This window comes from Alligator mississippiensis, chromosome 9 (assembly GCF_030867095.1).
Source record: "Alligator mississippiensis isolate rAllMis1 chromosome 9, rAllMis1, whole genome shotgun sequence".
Classification (NCBI taxonomy): Eukaryota; Metazoa; Chordata; order Crocodylia; family Alligatoridae; genus Alligator; species Alligator mississippiensis.
This window is the reverse complement of record NC_081832.1, coordinates 24,403,432-24,424,898: the sequence shown is the minus strand read 5'-3', so window position 1 is coordinate 24,424,898 and position 21,467 is coordinate 24,403,432. Positions and strand designations below refer to the sequence as shown.

General features: G+C 48.4%; 1 protein-coding gene across 1 annotated transcript in view; it reads right to left on the bottom strand.

The window, feature by feature from the left end:
• The window catches only part of AHCY (adenosylhomocysteinase), a 64,585-nt gene that overhangs the window by 8,448 nt on the left and 34,670 nt on the right, over positions 1–21,467 (bottom strand). The window contains exons 6-9 of the mRNA XM_019484674.2: positions 15,362–15,569; positions 13,407–13,494; positions 12,211–12,328; positions 2,216–2,410 (exon numbers count right to left, since the gene is read on the bottom strand). Of these exons, the coding sequence (XP_019340219.1) occupies positions 2,216–2,410; positions 12,211–12,328; positions 13,407–13,494; positions 15,362–15,569 (609 nt within the window). The remainder of the gene's footprint in view (positions 1–2,215; positions 2,411–12,210; positions 12,329–13,406; positions 13,495–15,361; positions 15,570–21,467) is intronic.

The following is a 21,467-nucleotide window of genomic DNA, read 5'->3' as shown; positions in this document are numbered from 1 at the left end:
GCGAGACGATCCCGATGCGAGGAAAAAGAGGGAAAGGGGCCAGGAGGCTTCCTTGGCTGACCAGAGAAATCCAGGGCAGCCTAAGGGCCAAAAGGGGAGCAGAATAAAAAGTGGAAACAGAGAGATCACCAAAGATGAATATACCTCCTCTGCTCGCGCTTGTAGGGAGGCAGTTAGACAGGCCAAAGCTACCATGGAGCTGAGGATGGCATCCCAAGTAAAGGACAACAAGAAATTGTATTTTAGATATATAGGGAGTAAAAGGAAGGCCCAGGGAGGAATAGGACCCCTGCTAAATGGGCAGAAACAATTGGTGACGGATAGGGGGACAAGGCTGAACTCCTCAACGAGTTCTTTGCCTCGGTGTTCCTAAGAGAGGGGCAAGACAAGTCTCTCACTGGGGTTGTAGAGAGGCAGCAGCAAGGTGCCAGACTTTCACACGTAGACCCTGAGATGGTGCAGAGTCACTTGGAAGAACTGGATGCCTTTAAGTTGGCAGGCCCGGATGAGCTCCATCCGAGGGTGCTGAAGGCACTGGCCGACATCATTGCACAGCCACTGGCGGGAATATTTGAACACTTGTGGCGCACGGGCCAAGTCCCAGAGGACTGGAAAAGGGCCAATGTGGTCCCCATTTTCAAGAAGGGGAGGAAGGAGGACCCAGGCAACTATAGGCCAGTCAGTCTCACCTCCATCCTTGGCAAAGTCTTTGAAAAAATTATCAAGGCTCACATATGCGAGAGCCCAGCAGGACAAATTATGCTGAGGGGAAACCAGCACGGGTTCGTAGCAGGCAGATCGTGCCCGACTAATCTAGTCTCTTTTTATGACCAGGTTACGAAACGCCTAGACACAGGAGGAGGGGTGGATGTCGTATATTTAGACTTCAGGAAGGCCTTCGATACGGTATCCCACCCCATACTGGTGAACAAGTTAAGAGGCTGTGACTTGGATGACTACACAGTCTGGTGGGTGGCGAATTGGCTAGAGGGTCGCACCCAGAGAGTCGTGGTGGATGGGTCCGTTTCGACCTGGAAGGGTGTGGGCAGTGGGGTCCTGCAGGGCTCGGTCCTTGGACTGATACTCTTTAATGTCTTCATCAGCGACTTGGACGAGGGAGTCAAATGTACTCTGTCCAAGTTTGCGGATGACACAAAGCTATGGGGAGAAGTGGACACGCCGGAGGGCAGGGAACAGCTGCAGGCAGACCTGGACAGGTTGGACAAGGGAGCAGAAAACAACAGAATGCAGTTCAACAAGGAGAAATGCAAAGTGCTGCACCTAGGGAGGAAAAATGTCCAGCACACCTACTGCCTAGGGAATGACCTGCTGGGTGGCATGGAAGTGGAAAGGGATCTTGGAGTCCTAGTGGACTCCAAGATGAACATGAGTCGGCAGTGTGACGAAGCCATCAGAAAAGCCAATGGCACTTGATCGTGCATCAGCAGATGCATGACGAACAGATCCAAGGAGGTGATACTTCCCCTCTATCGGGCACTGGTCAGACCACAGTTGGAGTACTGCGTGCAATTCTGGGCGCCGCACTTCAAGAGGGATGCGGATAACCTGGAGAGGGTCCAGAGAAGGGCCACTCGTATGGTTAAGGGCTTGCAGACCAAGCCCTATGAGGAGAGACTAGAGAAACTGGACCTTTTCAGCCTCCGCAAGAGAAGGTTGAGAGGCGACCTTGTGGCTGCCTATAAGTTCATCACAGGGGCACAGAAGGGAACGGGTGAGTATTTATTCACCAAGGCACCCCCGGGGGTTACAAGAAATAATGGCCACAAGCTAGCAGAGAGCAGATTTAGATTGGACATTAGGAACAACTTCTTCACAGTTCGAGTGGCCAAGGTCTGGAACAGGCTCCCAGGGAGGTGGTGCTCTCCCCTACCCTGGGGGTCTTCAAGAGGAGGTTGGATATGCATCTAGTTGGGGTCATCTAGACCCAGCACTCTTTCCTGCCTATGCAGGGGGTTGGACTCGATGATTTATTGAGGTCCCTTCCGACCCTAACGTCTATGAATCTATGAATAAATCTCTTAACACCTTTGGCTTTTATGTCACCATATTGTCACACACCTTCTGAATGACACGCACACAAACTGGACTTTAGGCCAGTGACCTTCTCATATGCCTGCACCTATCTGAAGGGCTGAACTGATTCTATCTGTGCAAGTGCATGGAAATAAGGTTAATGCTTTGCATTGTAACATACCTTCTTTGGCAAGAAATGGACTCCCACAGGATACTGGTCATTATTGGTCCACAGTTCAATCTGCGCCAACACCTGATTGGTGAAGGAGTTGCTCATAACAAAGCTGGGGTGACCCATGGCACAACCTAAATTGACTAGTCGGCCTTCTGCTAGAAGTATGATGTGATGACCATTCTTCAGTTTATACCGGTCCACCTTCACAGGAAACAAAGCAAATGCAAGTGAGAGATGATGACATAAGTAGCACCACATTTTATTCAAAGCTTGGCAACTTCCATCCCCAGTCCCTACTATTCCTGCACTGATGACCCAATAGTAGACATGAACCTCAGACTTTGACTGTTATTAACATCGACATTACACACCATCCCAAGTCAAAAATGCCTGTCCATTCTCAGTAGCTTGTCTTGCACAGTATGGACCTTGGCAGCTGCTACTCATTAAAACAGACTATGATGGCATTTCTCTGGCTCTTTGGGTTTCTCAACATGCCTACTGCCTAGAGAAGTGCTTCCCAAACTTTTCCTCAGCATAACCCCATTTATGACCCCATTTCCTCAGCATGGCCCCTTGCTTTCCAACTGCAGCCCCCCCCACCCATCCAGATGCCCTTACTCCTGACCCACAGCCCCCTGGCCCTACCAGTGCCTCTCAATCACCACCTGAAGCCCCCTAGCCCTGTGTGCCCCTCATTCTAACTCATAGAACCCCCTTACTCCTAACCCACAGCCCTCTGGCCCTGCCGGTGCCTCCCTCCCAAACTGCAGACCCCACTCCCCACAGGTGCCCAACCCCCCCCAGCAGTGCCCAAGCCCCAGCTGCTGCCTGTGGGAGGCAGCAGGTGCTGCAGCCAAAGTGTGGAGCCTGGCTCCCACTACCCCACCCCTGTAGGTGGCACAGCTGGAGCAGAGCCTGTGGGGGGTGCAGGGACAGAATGCAGGCTGCCTGCTGTGGGCTTGGGGCTCCCCACTGCTGCCTTCCCCTTGGGGGCTCCATGGCCCAGCAGGCGGGACCTGGAACAGGAGGGAGTGCCACGCCATGGCTGCCAAGCCAAGGCACACCCTAGTGGGGGCACAACTCTGCACCACTACCACACTTCACCTTAGTGGCCATGATGGTATGGCACTCCCTTGTGCATTGGGTCCCACTGCAGGTGCAGAAATCTTGCGACCCCGAGTGTTGATGTTGCAACCTCATTTGGGGTCACGACCCATAGTTTGGGAACCACTGCTCTAGGGGACTGCTCTTTAATGCAGGACCACATGTACCCGACATGGGCAGGGGTAGGCTGGATCTCAGCAAGCAACAATCCAAACACTGTAGTATCAGGATCACCTGTGTAAACCCCCACAACTCCACTGCATTCTTTCCCTATAACTCTTCCTACTACAGAGATATGGTTACTGTATGTCGGATTCCAATCCTGCTGGAATTTACTTTCCTGCTCTCTCTATATAACAGCAACTTGCACATGGATGAACTGTTTTTGTCTCCAAAAACAAATGGTCTTGCACAAATAACTCCTCTGCTAAGAAAAGGCTCAGACACAGTTGAGAACAGGAGATTGGCTCTGATGAGATACCCCAGGCATGGTCACAGGATCTGTTGTCTCACAGACAGGCTGAGTTACCTGGTTAGTGTATGCCTTTACAGGGAGTTAAAGTTAGAAATGCAGAGGTTGTAAGACTAGGTAAATGCCAACTCTTGCAACTCATGATTTCTAAAAACTCATGAGACTTGTGATTTCTAAAGTCAAATTATCTTTGACTCATGATCTTGTGACAGAACCCTCAGATCTCAGGATTTTTGCTACTGGAGCATGTAGACAGCTAGTAAGTCTGTGGAGGGCAAGGGGTGGGGGGAGCGGGAAGGGGCAAGAGAAACAGATTGAGGCCCCCACATCGAGGGAGGGAGTGGAGCAGGGGCTGGGGTGAATGGGACCCTGAGGCCAGGGTGGGTCACGTGACAGAGCCACGGGCAGCTCATCCAGAGGCAAAGGGGGGGCATGGCTCCCCACAGCTGCGTGCACCCCCAAAGCAGGCATCAGGGGCATGTGTCCTCCCCGCCCCCAACAGGGCAGAGGCGGGCTGCCTGCTGCAAGCTGCAGCTCTGCACCCTGCTGCCTTTGCCCTGGGAGCCGCACAACACCAGTGTGCCTCCTGCTGCCGGGCAGGAAGCAGGTGTGGTGCGACTAGTGAGCGGCTCCTGAGGCAAAGTTTGCCCTGGGAGCCATGTGCTGGCCATGTCACACATCCCCTGGCCACCTGGCAGGCAGCAATGGCATCACGCAGCTTCTCAGACAAAGGAAGCAAGGTACAGAGCCCCAGGCCACAGCCCACCTCTGCCCTGCAGGGGGCACACAACCCCATGCCACCCCCAGGGGTGCGCACAGCTCCGGGGAGCCACGCCCCCCCACACCTTTGGATAAGCCACCCATAGCTGTCGCATGACCTGCCCCGGCCCTGGGGCCCCATTCACTCCAGGCCCTGACCTGTGGGAGTCAGGATCTCCTCCCCCACCCCCCCTACCCTGTGCTTACCAGCTGAGTGCTGTCTGTGTCTTCATGTCCGTGTGTCTGCCCTCTTACTCCCAAGCCCCAGCCCCCACCCAGCTCTGCTGCTGTCCTTCACTCCTGACGCACAGTACCCCATATCCTGCCAAAGTATGTGGGGCCCCTGCCCGCCCCAGGCTCCAAACCCTACATACATACCCACATCCCCCCCACACCTTCACAAATAACCCCCCACACACTTCAAAAATAGGATTTCATTATTTACATGTCAAATCTCTTGCTTTAAGAGTTTGTCTCATGATTTTTGACATGGTGGGGTTGGCAATACTGAGACCTATGCCCCACTACTGACATTTTTTTTCAGAATTAAATTTACTTCAAATTTCCATTTAAAAGAGCCCATAAGATATGCAAGAAGCCATATGCCTCTGTCATCCAAAAAGGTGGTGTTCTCAAATGTGAACTGGAAAGATACAAAAAAAATTCAGGATACAGGGTATATTTCCGCACATTTCTTAACTCAACAAACTTTGCTGCATGCCACAAAACAGTTTATTCAGGCAGCTGTTGCACAATTTAACCCTGCTTCTTCTTTCCTGTTTCTACAGCACATATGGAAGCTTTATTCTGTGAAAGCCAATAGGGGAATCTTAACCACCTCTGGGTTGCCCATAAAGTTTCACTGGTATCATAATTAGTCATAGGTTCAAGTCTCTGGATAAATGAAAGAGAGAGTGGATTTCTCTCTGCAGCACTTCTGAAAAGACACAGTCTGTTTTAGTTTACCAAATTATGTACAGATACCTTTGCCTGTTCTATTAATAGCATAAATTAATCAAAGCCAAAAAACAAGTCGGTATTTTTACTTCTCTTTCTGCTTTTAGTCTTTACATTTTTATTTAGATTGGACAAAAAGTCAAATGTCTTTTCATTTCTGGTTTTTGAGCTATGGCATTTGAGTTTCAAACCCTGAAAGGTAAATTTTAAATTAAAAAGTACTCCTGTTTTCCATATAAATATTTCTATTTAGGTTACAGAAAAGACTTGTAAAACTTTGAGAAAAATTAAACTAATGGTGACAATTTCAGTAAAAGGAAAAACCTTAATGGATAACAGCTGTGCTACTAATTCTTTCCCTGGATGTGTTTTGAGTACCAGAAACATTCCCACTTCTATGGCTCTTTGTGTCTGTGATTTACTTTCAGCTTGGTATGTAAATAAAGTAAATATAATCACCTCTAACAGAAGCTGTAAACGGAAGTATAAGCCAAGCTTCCTATACCACTAAAACCAAGTAGGATTAGCAAGATAGTCTGACAAACTAGTAGTGGCAATGTTTATGAGGCAGTGGTTTTCCAGCTGTGATTTAAGGGGCACCACACTTCTAGGAGGTTCAAAGAAATAAGAGGAGTAAACAACGAAACTAATGGGAGAAAAGCAAAAGGTGACCAGTAAAACTCTCTCTTATGGAAAGGCCAACAAAAGAAAAAAATTGAAAACAGCTGAACTGCAGGAAAAAAATCTCTCAGCTCTACCCATACTGGTACTGAGCAGAAGATAGAGAAAACGGGTCAGTCCCACAGTCATATTTTACTTTGGATTGAATGGACACTATTATGTGAGCATATGGCAGTGATATCAAGCACTTAAGGGCCAGGATTTCAGATGAGTCCAGTTTCCATTTAGATACTTCAGTGAAGCTGCCACCTCAAGGGAAATGTTCAACGCCCAACAGCTCCCACTAAAAACAAGAGGTGCTGGATGCTGGGCATTTGTGAGATCTGGCCCTACAGCTTTCTAAGTTTCCTTGTTGGAAATGCATCATCATTTTCCAACAGCCAAACAGGACAAACTCAGATGGAATTGTAAGAATGATCAATCAGTTTGTCAACTGACAACTATCCTCCAGACTCCCACAGCTAGAAATAAGCCTTGAGGTACCAGAACAATGAAGGACCTCCTGGTTATAAAGGGACTGCTATTCAGCTGTCTTTTGCTCAGGATGGGAGAGATCCTGTTCTCAGAGACCAAGTGACAAAAGACTCCATTAAGGTTGGGAGGATAGAAGTCAATATAATAAAGAATGTTTATTACTTTAATAAGAAGGCAGGGTAGATTTGCACCTCATAGACTAACTAAATCAGAGATTTACAAACACAAGTTTGTGTGAGCTGGAGCTCACCATCAAATGCTGTGAAAGGACATGCACAGAGCAGTGTATCAAACAGGGAGAGTGATTTTAATATACAAGCTAGAAAGGAAGGCAGGGACAGGAGGGAAGCAGTGCAGAGAAACCAACAAGCAATAATCTCATAGGAACAAAGGGGTTACACAAAAACTAATCCAGGTAACAGGATAAGAATCCAGTTCCTATTTAGACCATACTGAACAGAATCCAGTCTGTGGATGATTTCTTGTTCCAAAGTTTCCCACTCAAGTTAGTTTTAAAGTTTTGCTAAGAACAACTATTCTGAAGTCAGCGATGGAACATCCAGAGAGGTTGGAGTGTTCTGCCACAGGCTTATGTCTTTCTTATATGCAGAAGTTGCCCTGTCTGTTCGATGTAGATAGCAGAGGAGCACTCTAAGCAGGTAATGGTGCATTTAGTGTTGGTAGAGTTGCAGGTGAATTAACCTTGGATATTATAATTGGTGTTGTTTGGTTCAGGGATGATCGCCACTGGACCAAATAACATGTATTATAAAAGTTACCCAGGTTCCCAAAGTTACCCAGGTCCTGGCATACCTCAATGGTTTTTACATACCTCTACTGTATGCCTTCTCTACTGTCCTCAGTACAGAAATTTGAGCTTTGAGATTTTCTTCTCAAAGTACTCTGCTTTCTTTTCTTGAGACTGAAAATTTTCAAGGAGTTTTGTGGAACAGCCTTTCATTCTTATTTACTCTGCTCAACCTCCAGACTGTCAGCCACAATCTGCCTTTACAACATAGGGATGGTCACGGGGAAGGAACATGGACAGAAAAAGAATGACAACTTCTATACAGAAAGAAGCTATGAAGATTAGAGGGATCACTCCATTATGTTGGGGAGCCTGACCCTGTATGACCAATAGGGTCTTCAAGAATTACTAGTATGCTCCTGCTGGATTTTCCATATTGGCCTGGAAAAAAGGATACTCCTGGTGTGTTAACTGTTCTTTGTAGGAAAGTTAAGAGCTATCTGACATATAATTAAACTCTGCTTTAGAAAGAACTTGATAGGGAAGTTCTGCATTTCTGGGAAGTGGGATGCAGCCTCTTTCATGCCCAAATTGACACATTTTCATCACGATAAAAAGGTAGGCAAGGAGATTTTCTGCCCAAGTATGCACGCACTTGCATGTGAATTTTCTATATAGTTTGTAACACGATTATTTCCTTTATTTTTTATTTTTCCTTCAGAAGGCATAGATTGAAGGCACACTGCCTACCCCAAAACAAACAGGAATATAAGCCCCACAGAATAAGATTACTTACATACACTCAGAGTGTGTGCTGGACTGTTAGTTTGTGGCAAGCCTAAAGCAGACAAAGTATTAACATTCTACCAGGGCAGGTAGGGGCTTTAACCAATTGTATGCCCCATTGTAACAATTAATATACAGGTTCCCCTCACTTTATGCGGGTTCCGTATATGTGAATTCACTCTTATGAGATAACCAATTTTTGGTATAAAAGTGGTCATATGCGAGATAAATTCATTCTTATGCTATAGGTATGGTGGAAGCTGGCAGTCAGCTGCTTTGCGCAGTGCTTTGTGGGAGTGACATGCGCCACAACAGTCTCCTGTGTAGATCTGTGCTCCTCGCACATTGTCCAACATGTTTCGGTAGTTGCCATCCCCATTATGGTAACATTCACTACCACCCTGTGCTTGTGTGTACTGTCTGCTGTTGGCGAGTAACAAAATTGTCTTGGAAAAGTGGTAGAAATGGGTCTGGGGGTCATGACGTACAGTCTAGGTCGAATGTATCCCTATTTGTTACACTGTAAAGTTGGTTCCCTTTATGTGAATTTGAGTTATGCACTGTTTTCCAGGACTGCATGTACAGCATAAAGCAAGGGAAAAACTTGTACTGGAAGACAATGCGGATGAAGTCTTACAGCAGAAACCATGCCAGGTGATCTTAGGTAAGTCACTTCACCTCTCCTGCCCTTAACCCTTTGTCTGTTTAGACTGTGAGGTCTTCAAGACAGTGACTGTCTCAATGCAACTGTGTTTGCTGACCTTAGTTAAGACCCTTAGGCAGTAATATAATATATACTAGAGAACCTGGATCTTATTCAGACATAAAAGTTGATTGACACAACTTTGCTCTGAGAAATCCAGAAGTCCCTGATCCGGATCTGAAGTTGGGACTAGCTTACAATGCCTGATTGTCCATAAGATCATAAGTCCACTCCTCATTTAGTCTGTGGACATGCATCAAGGTGATTATATTTATATATGCATACATATATACATACACACAGACAGAGGTCCATTACCATGTGCCTGCTTTACTTTATGATTAGGGACATAACCAAAAAAATCGAGAAGGCAAGCAGTTGGACAGGCAGATCATGGGGACAGCCACTATTTTTGAGGGCTTATTGCAGTGCACCCGCCATGCCTCCGATTGACTGAGGACCCCAGTGGTCCTGCCCCTTGCCACTGATTGGTTGAGAGGGCTGTCTGTCATATAGCCCCACCCTATACCACTCACTAGAGAGGGGTGAGGCTGCATGACAGGCAGCCCTCTCACCCAATCAGCAGTGAGGGATGGGGGAGGGGCAGTAGGCATCTTGGCTTCTCCCCTTCATGCAGCTGCCCTTTCCCACTGGGGAGCCAGCATGTTATTTTTAGTAAGTCCCCCCGCCCCGATTTCATGGACATTGCCCAGTTTCACAGACAATGCCCGATTTCATGATTTCCATAAAATCCACAAAAACATGAATTGAGTAGGTACCTACATATGACCAAGGATCTGGGTTTTCTGTTTCTCATGGAAAAAACAGAGAAAACCACAGATTTTCCATCTTTATCAGAGAAAACACAGATCTTAGCTTTTAGCAGGGAAACCCACAGATTTCCTGCTTTTGTAAAGACCTCTGCAGGTGGCCAAGTTCCAGCCTGCAAGAGCCAATTGCAAAAAGGGCAGGAAAGCTCCAGCCCTGCCCAGAGGGGGAGGGGGAAGGGTGGGGCCTGAGGCTTGATTCAGGCTCACTTTCCTTTCTGGAACCCGTGAGGTAAGTGGAGCTTGCAGGGGGATGGGGGGGTTGCAAGGAGCTGACTGGGGGCTGAGGTGTTGGTGAAAGACATGGAGTGGCCACCCAGCTGGCTGCACATGGACCACGAGCAGCGCTATCAGCCCAACTGGGTTCGGCGCCTCCATGTATGGCTTCCCTTAAGGGCCAATAGCGCCACTCCAGTTCCACCTGCTGCTGGCTGGGGGATGAGGAAGCCAGGAGGTGTTGGAGAAAGACATGGAGTGACTGCCCAGCCAGCAGCACGTGGAACTGGAACGGTGTGCTATCTGCCCTTAAAGAAAGCCACACACGGATGCACCAAGCCCAGTCGGGCCAATAGTGCTGCTCTGGTTCCATGTGCCGCCAGGCAGGCAGGCAGGCACAGAGCGCACCCTGGGGCGCAGCGGCACTATCTCCTTTGACGCCTTCCCATACTTTTGTTCTTTCCCTGGGGGAGTGGGAGGGGTGCGCTGGGCACCACTGGCCCCACACGGCACACTGTCACCTCCCTACCCACCACCTCAGCTCACTCTGTCTGCTCCCAGGGGCAGGTCCAGGGGGATGAGAGCAGCGGTGCCCCTTTGCGGGCCGCACATGCACTGCCCAGCTGGGCTGGGGGGAGGGGGGTGGAGCAGCAGTTCACATGCGGCAGCCACTATTGCCCCACACAGACATGCGGTCAGCCACAGGAAACCCGCGCAGGTGCGGCGGTAGCAGTATGGTGCAGTGGCGGCCACTGCATACAAACCCGGCTTCCCCACCATCTGGCCAGGCAGTGTGTGCATGTGGCCCACAGAGGGGCCCACTTTCTGGCCCTGTCTGCAGATTACACCAGCACCCACCTAGGCAGTAGAAGCAGCCCCAGGCAGGTGCCAGAATCAGCTGTGAACAGGCCTGGCAGGTTCCAGGTGTGGATCAGGGCATTCCCCCAGGTCCACCACTGATGCTGCCATGTCAAGCACTGGACAGAAGCAGTCCCACCCACCCATCTTCCCAGGCCAGAACCGCCAGGTGCCCATGGGCGGGACTGCATGTGTTGGGGAGCCACTTGCCCACAGGCCAGATATAAAATCACTTGGCAGGCTGGATTCGGCCCACAGGCCAGATTTTGCCCACACCTGGACTATAAGATACACAGAAAATATGAGGAAGGGGGCCACAGGAGACAGCCAGTATGGTCAGCTTGCACAGTAGCTTTAGGTCAATGCAGGCTTTTGACATAAACAAGCCTTCTGAATCAGGAAAAGAAAGGGAGAAAATTGAAAAGCCCTAAACAACCTTTAATAAGACCCCCAAAAACTGCTTCAAAAAGGACAAGATTCAGATTTTTCTAACAACTTAAAAGATGCAGAGACATTGGCTCAGAATGATATATAACACTACCCTTTGCTTTAGGGCCCAAAGGATTTTCCTTGGATCTCTACTAAATAAGACCACTTAATAGTGGAGCTGTCATTTCCAATAACAATTAGATCAGCCTCCAGAACCCCTGCATAGGGGGGGATGTTTAAGTACCAGAACTGCACACAAGATTAAAGATGGGGTTGCACAATGGATTTGTATAGTGGCAGGATGATTTTCATTTCATTTTCAAGTCCCTTAATGATGCCCAACATTTTATTAGCTTTTTTCAGTCACGGCTGCACAATGAGTTAATTTTTTTAGACTGTTTTTAGAGTCATTTACCATGCCTCCACAGTCTCCTTCTTAAGTTGAAACAGTTAGTTCAGAGTTCAGTATTGTGTACATATAGTTCAGGTTATTTTTCCCTATGTGAATTACCTTGCACTTGTTGGCATTGAAGTTTATCTGCCATTTTTTGTCCACTCACTCAGCATGGAGAGATCTTTCTGCAGCTCCTCTGTCAGCTTCCTAAGGCCAGCTCTGCTTACTTGCTCACCAAACCTGAGAGGGCCAGCAGTCAAATGCACTGTAACCTAACGGCACTGCAGACACACCCTTTTACATCTACTTCCTTCCCAACTCAAAGCTGCCTTCCCACAGCATATGATCATTACCCATTTAATAGTGCCATTATAAAACTTGGGTATGCCATTGTAAATTTGTATCTGCCTTCTCAAGTCAGTCACAGAAGACACAAAGCCAGAACATAAGCTTTTTGCTGACAATGGTCCTGAACTAATGGGTCTCGTGCATTACTTGTACCCATTGCTCCAATGCTGTGCAGTGCAGATTTGGTCCTTTGCCAATCAGCCTGAGAGATAAAAGTAGAGCACTGCACAGGGATGACTTACCTGGGGCTTAACATTCACTTTCTCCACTGAATTCTCATTTAGCCACTTCACATCAACTTCCACATCAAAGTGGCCAATGTTGCATACTATGGCATCATCCTTCATCTGCTCAAAGTGTCTGCAAAAAAACACAAAAACAGGCTCTGTCAATGATCAGTACATAAAAAGAGAAGCTTGGCTTGGCCTTCTGGCCCCAGGAGGTACTGCTGCAGCCTGACAATGTAGCAGTGCTCTTGGAGAAAGGTCAAGTTCCAGTCCAGAGCTGCAGTGAACCACAAGGTGAGGCAATGACCATCTTCTTAGGACCAAAGTGTAAAACAAATTTGGGTGGGTTATTTAATCACAGTATCAACCCATTGTCACTGTTACCATCTAAGGAAAATATGCATAAATACAGCAGTACTGAGGGCAGTGGAAATGCATGGAATCATAGAAATCATAGAGAACTAGTGCTGAAACAGACAACTGGAGGTGATCTAGTCCAACCCCCTGCTTGAGGCAGGAAGGTAAGTTTCCTTCCTGATCCCAAATGTGGCAATCAGGCTGACCGGGAGCTGAGATATGCTAAGTAAAAGAATGAAGATGCTGTGCGATAGGTGCTAAGATGAGGGATAGATATGTTTTATGCTTGCCATGTGCACTCAAACGTCTCACTCCTTTGAGCCACAGCAAGATCTGTAATGGGCATAAAATTAGCCTGGACCTGTCCCAAAGTAACTTCCTCAAATTTAAACCTCTCAGTATAACTATCATCATAATGCTGGGGGCAAGTCTATGGCCCTGAAATTAGGATCAAAAACAGTGAATTAGACATGGGTCAGAGGACTGTGCACCAACCTCATTGCCCCCCATGCTCCCTATGTGTCCCAGTCCCAATTTACAAGGCTCCTCTAGACCCTGGAGCCACCCCAAACAGCTCTACCAACAGCTGTACTTATAAGACTCCTCTTGCCTCAACCCACAGCACCTCCCTAGTCTTATTTTGTGCCCTGCACCCCAAAGAGATCAAGTATAATGTACACAAATGTCCACTGGGACCAGGAAACCAAAATCCCAATTGCCTGCTCTTCAAAACTAAACCCAGCTCTCCAAGAATGAATGGCCATTGTGCTAACCCAGACTGTGCTACGGAGCACAGTCATTTTCAAAGTCTAGGTACACAGGAAGTTTACAGTAAGCGAACGGTTGGATACTACCTGCTCTGCACAATGTCTGTGCATCCAGTAGTGGTGACAAAGATGTTCCCTTCTTTGCAGGCCTCCTCCATTGTTGTGACCTCATAACCTGAAAATCAAAAGGAAAGACATCAATTTTCTACTCAAGTGAGAACCCTTTCCCCATTAAGCTAGAAGTACCAATGGACTCAACTATTGCACTAAACAGGAAAGCTACCACTGGAGGAACAGTTTTCCTCTGAATTACTCTTTCAGTGCAAGTGCCTGTGCAGTACAGATACTGACATAATTCCTGGTTTGGATTCAGTGGCCAAATTCTCAAAAGAACACACACTTATAATATTTACAGGCTTTGTGTGGGCGTGCATAAGACCATTCAAACTGGGTAGCTAGACCTATGTATATGAGGCACCCATAAAAAAACAAACTACTGCATGGCCCAGCCTAAGTTAATTCTTTATTACTCTCAAGTGGTGGCGGGCAATTATTTCAGGTGGAGGGCTGCTTGCTGAGTTTTGGCAAGCTGTCAAGGACTACATGGGTAGCCACTTGACAGGTGCCCTGCCGCCTGGTCACTATCTTGGAACCGGAAGTCCCATCTCTAACCTCTGACCTTTGCCACTGGAAGTCCCACCCCTTAGCCCAAGAAGTACTCCTTTGGAGAAGAGGGTTTGCCATCTTAGGGGGAAAAAACAAGTTACATACTAAAAAACGAAGACCCATAATAATGTATTTTAATTTTTAAAAAAAATATTTTTGTCCTTATTTGTATGCATTTGTGCTGTACATGCAGACATGATTGCATAATAGCTCAAAATACAGTCTTATGCTTGTATATTGTGTGGGGTGTGCAGGGATGTCAGGGGGGAGGGGTATGGGGGTTTGTGGGGATGTGTGGATGCCTCTGTGTGTGTGTGGGGGGGGGGGGGGGGGAAGGGGGGGGGGTATTGGAGCCATATAGTGCAGACTGGCTAGCCAGCCAGCAGGCAGGCAGGAAAGTGGGGAAAGCGGCAGCCAGGGTAGGGGGAGCTAAAGCAAACAGGAGGTACCAGTGTCCTGGGACCTGCGCCAGCAAGCCCCAGAGCAGTGGCAGGAGTCTGTGGAGCTGGGCTGGGCTGCGCCAGCAGGGAGAGAGGGGAGCTGGCCCAGCTCCATAGAGCCCCTGCCAGCTGGGACCCCGCCAGTACTGGCCCTGGGCTGCTGCTGGCCACCCATCTGCTGCTAGCTCATGTACACCCACTCACTCCCAGTGCCCCCACCCCCAGCCCTGCGGTACAGGTGGAGACCAGTGCACAGCCCTTCTGTTGCAGGAGCCTGCCTTGGCTTCTCCTGGGTCCTACTGCTCCTGACTCGTGTCATCTGTGACAGGGGCAGATAAATATTATTTTTCTAAATTTAAGGGCCCCGTGAGCCAGATACAGTGGCCTGGTGGGCTGGATCTGGCATGTGGGCCATATTTTGCCCACCCCTGCTTTCAAACATGGCTGCACAATGAGACTTATCCATTATATTGTATAATGCAACATTCAGGATACATACACAAGCAACAAGATGACTTGGTATTTTCAAGGGGAGAGATTCTTTGAAGTCTTAACCCAATCTTCAAGTTAAAGCTGTGTGAATGGAGGGCATCAACTCAAGAGCTGTTCAGAAACTGGGTTACAGCATCTTGAAACAGAGAGGTTCAGAGAGGTTCTATCCCAAAGTTTGAACGGTGAAGCAACCTCAAACCCAAATAACCATTGAGAGAGGATATCATCAGACAGGTTAACAGAAAAATAGAGAGTTTTATCCACTAGTCACTCCCCCAACAGTCATAAGGGAATAGTTCATTAAGGACACAATGACACTGGCGGCATCACCCTTACCCAAAGTGCAGGGAGAAATGCCATCCTAGTGACTATTGGTTCAATTTCACTTAGTACTCTGTAATGGGATACAGACATACAGTGTTCTGTATCTCCCCAACATCTCACCTTCCATGGTTGCCTGCAACGCATTGATTGGATCAATTTCAGTGATGATGACTCTGGCTCCAAAGCTTCTTAGGGCTTGAGCACAACCTTTGCCGACATCACCATAGCCTGCCACTATAGCCACTTTCCCAGCAATCATGACATCTGTAGCACGTTTAATGCCGTCGATAAGGGACTCTCGGCAACCATAAAGGTTATCAAATTTACTCTGGGGAAGAAAGCAGCAATTTCAGAACAGATGAAGCAATCACTCAAAATAACAGGAGACATGCATTTCCAATTCTGAAAGGACCTAAATGCACTTACTATAAAGTACCACAAAGCATGAAGTTGACATTCAGCTAAATAATTTCAACCACCATAAGTTAAAGATAGGAGTATACTTTAACATGTTTTCAGTTACGTTCTTTTAACTGGCTTTTTAATCCATATGGTTATAGCAGATAGCTGCTGTCACAAAAATCCCGATCAGGGAGTCCTCTAATAAAACACATTACATGTGGTTATTGCATCTATTGCTATAGCTTGGACTTGTGGTAACCTCATAGAGGTTGTTTTCACAAGTTACCAACCAAACGGTAAAGAACAGGAGTTTGCTGTACACAGGAGAATGGACAGCCTCTTGCATGTATGTGGTAGGGAGGCATTGCCTCAGATTTAAAATTTCCAAAACTACTGCTCCATCAGCCTATGAACCATTATTCCAAGTGTCACAACTGGACCTCAAACAAGCTGTACAGGACACCTAGCTAGTGGATTACCACACATTAGGACAGCAGCAATCTAGTTCGACTTCTGTTTTGCCGTTTCGAAGGGACAGTGTTTCTTTTTGTCCTTTCGTTTCAAAGCTCTGTTCTGTTTCGTTGAAACGGTTTCGCTGTTTCGACGTTTCGCCCATAGGCTATAATGGAGGATCATGTAAATGCCTATAACTTTGTCATTTCTTGCCTGATTCAGATGAAAATTGCAGGGATGGTAGCCCCTTCTGAGGGCACGAAGCCTGCCAAGTTTCAAGGAGATAGGTGCAGGGAGTTTTGTGAAACTGCACCTCAAAATGTTAAAAGCAAAATTCTTATCACTTGCCGGCAGCAACAGCTTGCTGTCATCCCGAGCGCAGATCCGGGGGCCTACACTCCTGGGAAAAGTCCGGCACAGCCCCACCAGCCCTCCGAAGACATGGGCCCCCAGATCTGTGTGCAGGATGACAGCAGGCTGGCACTGCTGGCCGAGACTGGCGCTGGGTGCAGTGTGCACACAGCGCTGGGAAGACTGCTGCTGCCACTGGCCCCAAGCAGCAGCGGCAGCCTCTTATCATCCCACGCACAGATCCTGGGGACTATGCCCCCAGCAGGGCCGTGCTGGACACCTCTCAGGGGCACGGGCGCCCCGATCTGCACATAGGACGACAGCAAACCGCCATCTGCCTGCAGCCAGCGGGCTGTGCTGCACCAGGGTGTTCAGGGCATGATGCAGCCCAGTGGCTGCAGGCAGGTGGCATTTGCCACTCCCAGGGCTGCAGCAGGGGTGGCACCAGGCTCTTTCCAGCACTTGGTGGAAGCACTGGGGGGGGGGGGGGGGAAGGCAGGTTGAGCTCCATGGGGCCAGCAGAGCTCAACCTACCGGTTGAGCATGCACCGGGCTGCACACAGAGCTGAGCCTGGCGGCAGGAGGCAGGGGAGAGCTACTGGCCAGGGTTGCGCTCATAGCCAGGAATGCACTCCTAACAGCTCCACCACTGGCTCTCCCACTGCCTGTTGACTGCTTCACAACTCAAAACATTTCAAAGCTTTCAAAACATTTCACAGAGTTCATAGACATTAGGGCTGGAAGGAACCTTGGAAGATCATAAAGTCCTGCCCCAGGGGTAGGAAGTCAGCTGGGGTGTTGGTTGTCAGTTGTCCCATTTGGTTTAGCAGGGGTCCAATGTTACCCTTGCTTTTCTTCTGGCTCCCCACATATCTCAAAAAGGACTTTTTATTGTCTTTAATACATGTAGCCAGTTGGCGTTCAGTCACAGCCTTGGCTTTCCTGGTTTGCTCCCTACAAGTCCCAACCAATGCAGAGTATTCCTCCTTTGAGGCAATTCCAGTCTTCTGTCCTTTTAGGTCTTTCTTTTTAGATGCAGATGGTCCACAAGTTCTCTGCAGAGCCAAGGGGGGCTGCTGTGCCCTTTTGCAACCTTTCCTCCAAGATGGGATAGACATTGCTTGTGCATCCAGGATCGCTCCCTTGAAGAGCAACCACTCATCCTGAACTCTCCACCCCTTTGAGTCATGGTCCCTTAGGGCCTTGCCAACAAGCCTCCTGAGGTTGTAAGCTTTCCTGAAGTCAAGGACTTCTGCATTGCTGACTGACTTGCCAGCTTTGCAGTGGATAGTGAAAGCGATCAGCTCATGGTCACCGTCTCTCAGCTTCCCTTCAATCAACAGGTTGCTGACTAGATCATCCTCCTTTGCCAGTACCAGGTAGAGCAGCGCTTTGCCTCTTGTCAGTCCATAGACTTCTTGAGTCAGATAGACCTCGTCCACGCACATGAGGAAGCTTTGCGATAATTTGGATTTGGCCAAGTGCTCTTCCCACAAGATGTCTGGGTAGTTGAAGTCTCCCATGACAACCATGCACCGGGAGCATGCAGACTCCGACAGTTCCCTGGCAAATTCCTGGTTGGGCTCTTGATCCTGATTAAGAGGTCTGTAGTAGACTCCTACCACTGCATTCCCTGTGCCATGTTCAACACAGATTTTAACCCAGAGGGTCTTTAGTCGTCCAACCTGGGTGCCAATGTCAGCTTGCAGGGATGTGTAGCTTTCCTAGACATAGAGAGCTACACCCCCGCCCCTTTTATCTACATCATCTCTCCTGTACCAGGTATAGCTGTCTATACAAGTGGACTAATCACTGTAGTAATTCTTGTTTAGCAGGAGGACCAGTTCCTCCTGTTTGTTCCCCAAGCTCCTGGCACTGGTGTACTGGCATGTAAGTGTCCCATTGGGGGCCCTAGTGTTCCCTACACTCCCAGGAGGACATCATTCCAGGGCTGGGGTAGGGGTAGATTCCCTTGAGTGCCTTAACCTGCTGGATTTGCAAAAGTTGCCCAGTGGGCTTGCTATGGCAGTAGTCCCCCCATTCCCCGGCGGGCTTAGTTTAAAGCCTGACCGAGCAGGTCAGCCATTCTGGCTGAGAAGAGCTTCCTCCCCAGTGCAGTGAGGTGGAGGCCATCTCTTCCCAGCAGACCACTGTCTCTCTCAACAAAGAGCAGACTGTGATCATGGAAGCCGAAGCCTTCACGATGACACCAGCACAGCAGTCTTTGGTTGACTAACTTGATCCTCCTCTCCTTCCTCACAGCCCATAGCCCAAAACTAGGTGGATTGAAGAAAACACCACTTGTGCCACCAACCCCCTAAGTCCCGATCCCAAAACCCTGTAGCTTCTCATGACCCAGCTGGGATTGCTCCAAGCTGTGTCATTTGTGCCCACACGGGTAAGGAGCATAGGGTAGTGGTTGGTGGGCTGGATGAGCTTTGGGATCCTCTCCGTTACATCCCAAGTACAGGCTCCCAGCAGGCAGCAGACCTCCCAGGCTAAGGGGTTGGGCAGCAGATTGCGCCCTCAGTCCCCCTCAGGAGGGAGTCTCCCACAAAAACTAATCTATATGTGGCCTTAGGGAGAGCAGGGATGGTAGCTGTGAGTGATCCTCCCTGGCCTGCAGGAGCTGGCAGCTCTGCAGGCTTTACTGGAGCTGCAAGAGGTTCATACCTGTTGCAAAGCTCCAGAGGGGAGGAGACCCTGGTGCAGTGGGCCCTGGAGCCATTGACCACTTTGGTCCAACCCCCTGGCTGGTCAGTGGGGGAGATCTTGGAGTCTTCCCTTGTCCTGGAAGGTGACCTTGGTCTACCCTCGGCCTCCAGGGGGTGAAGGGCCTGGCAGTAGGAGTCTCTCTCCTGCTTACCATCCCTGATTGCACACAGTCTCTGGCCTGTAGTTTGGAGCTCCGCTATCTAGTGCCACAGAGACTCCAAAGTGGAGCAAGCCTTGCAAGGGGCTATGGCCATGCTCCTGGTCCCATGTGCCCGGAATTGTGCCAGGCAGCACCTACAGTTGAGAACCAGAGGCTCCATCTGCATGGAGACTGGAACCATGAAGACCTCAGAAGTCCCAGACAGGGAGGTCTTGACTCCAAGGGGAACCTCGTGTGGCAATCCGTATTGTGCTGCTGGTAATCCGATACAACGCATGCCCTCATTTCGTTTCGAAGCCATTTCAAAGCCTTTTGTTTCATTTTGATTTAGCTGTTTCAAGCTCAAAAACGCATTGAAACAGCTTCGAAGCAAAACATCCATCGAAGTTTTGCACAACCCTATTGCAATCCCGTTATCTTTGCTGCACAGCATGTGTCCTGCAATGACAAGTAGTCAACTTTATGCATGCATGATTCCAAACATCTAAAATACCCAGATTTCTATGGCTTCTAATGCCCAATCATACACCACCTACTAGTCTTTACACAGAGAAGAGACTAATTCTAAAGCTCCAAGTAGATGCCTTACCATTTAAAGATAAAGTAGCCAAGTAAAACTTTGTCAAGGTAAAAGACAAATCAGGAACGCTTGGATCTTGTTCCTCACTTCTTAAAGATGGGGGTGTCAAACTCAGTTGGAACCACATGCCTCCTTACCAGCTGAATCCAGACCCACTTCCAAAGTCAGGGTGAGCAACGGCAGGGTTAACCCGCATGACCTGGACTAAAGCTTTTGATACAGTCTCCCACAACAGTCTTGCAAGCAAGCAAAGGAAATACAGGTTGGATGAGTGGACTTCAGACTGTTAAAAATGGCTGGATCAGGCTCAAAGTAGTAATCAATGGCTCGATGTCTAGTTGGCAGCTGGTATGAAGTGGAATGCCCAGGGGTCAGTCCTGGGACCAGTTTTGTTGTTGAAGCAATTAAACAATCTGGAAGATGGGATGGAGTGCACCTTCAACAAGTTTGCAGATGACACCAAACTGGGGGGAACAGCAGATACACTGGAGGGTAAGACTGGGATTCAGAGAGATCTTAAATTGGACGACTGGATCAAAAGAAATTTCAGGAAGTTCAATAAGGACAAGTACAAGATTAGAGGTTCTCTGGGTGACAGTGATCATGATTTGATTAGATCTGCCATCCACCAAAAGGCTGGGAATCCTACCAAGAGTCCTAGACTTCAGATGGGAAGACTTTGGTAATCTCGGGAGTCTAGTTGGTAAGGCCCTTCACAACCAGCGATTGGATAACTTGGAAGTTCATGAAGGATGGTACTCCCTTGAGGCGAGTTTTCTCACTGCTCAAAAAGAGGCCATCCCCATGTGGTCAAAAGAGAGGAAAAGGGGCCAAGAGACCCGCCTGGCTTAACAGATACATTAGGGAACTTCTCAAAAAGAAAAAAGAAGCATACGTGCAATTCAAAAATGGTTCCGCATACAAAGAGTACGCTCACATGGCCAGGATCTGCAGACATGAGACAAGGAAAGCCAAGGCATGCATGGAAATCAAGCTGGCAACCAAAATAAAAGACAACAAAAAAATCCTTTTTTTTTTTCTCCTTGCTCCCTATGTACCTATAAAAGAGTCAAGCTCCACTGTGGCATCCCTGCTGAACATGGAGGGGAAGCCCACAGTTGACCCCTGTGAAAAGGCAGAGCTCCTTAATACATACTTCGCATCAGGATTCCTGAAACCAGGTGAGAACTCATCAGGTGTCCAGAGGCACAGAGAATAGGGTGATGACAGCAGTCCACATAAAATCAGTCTAGAACAGGTGAAGATATTCGTAGATCATATGGAAGTTTTCAAGTCGGCTGGGCCAGACAACCTGCATCCGAGAGTTCTGAAGGAACTGGCTGAGCTCATAGTAATGCCTCTGGTGAGGCCAAGAGTCATGGAACTCGGGACTGGTCCCGAGTGACTGGAAGAGGGCCAACATGGTACCCATCTTTAAGAAAGGAAAGAGGGATGACCCCGCTAACTATAGACCAGTCAGTCTGACTTCAGTCCTGAGGAAAAAAAAAAAGTCTTTGAAAAAAATATTGTCAGAGGCCATCAACCAAAAGCTCGCAACTGGTGGA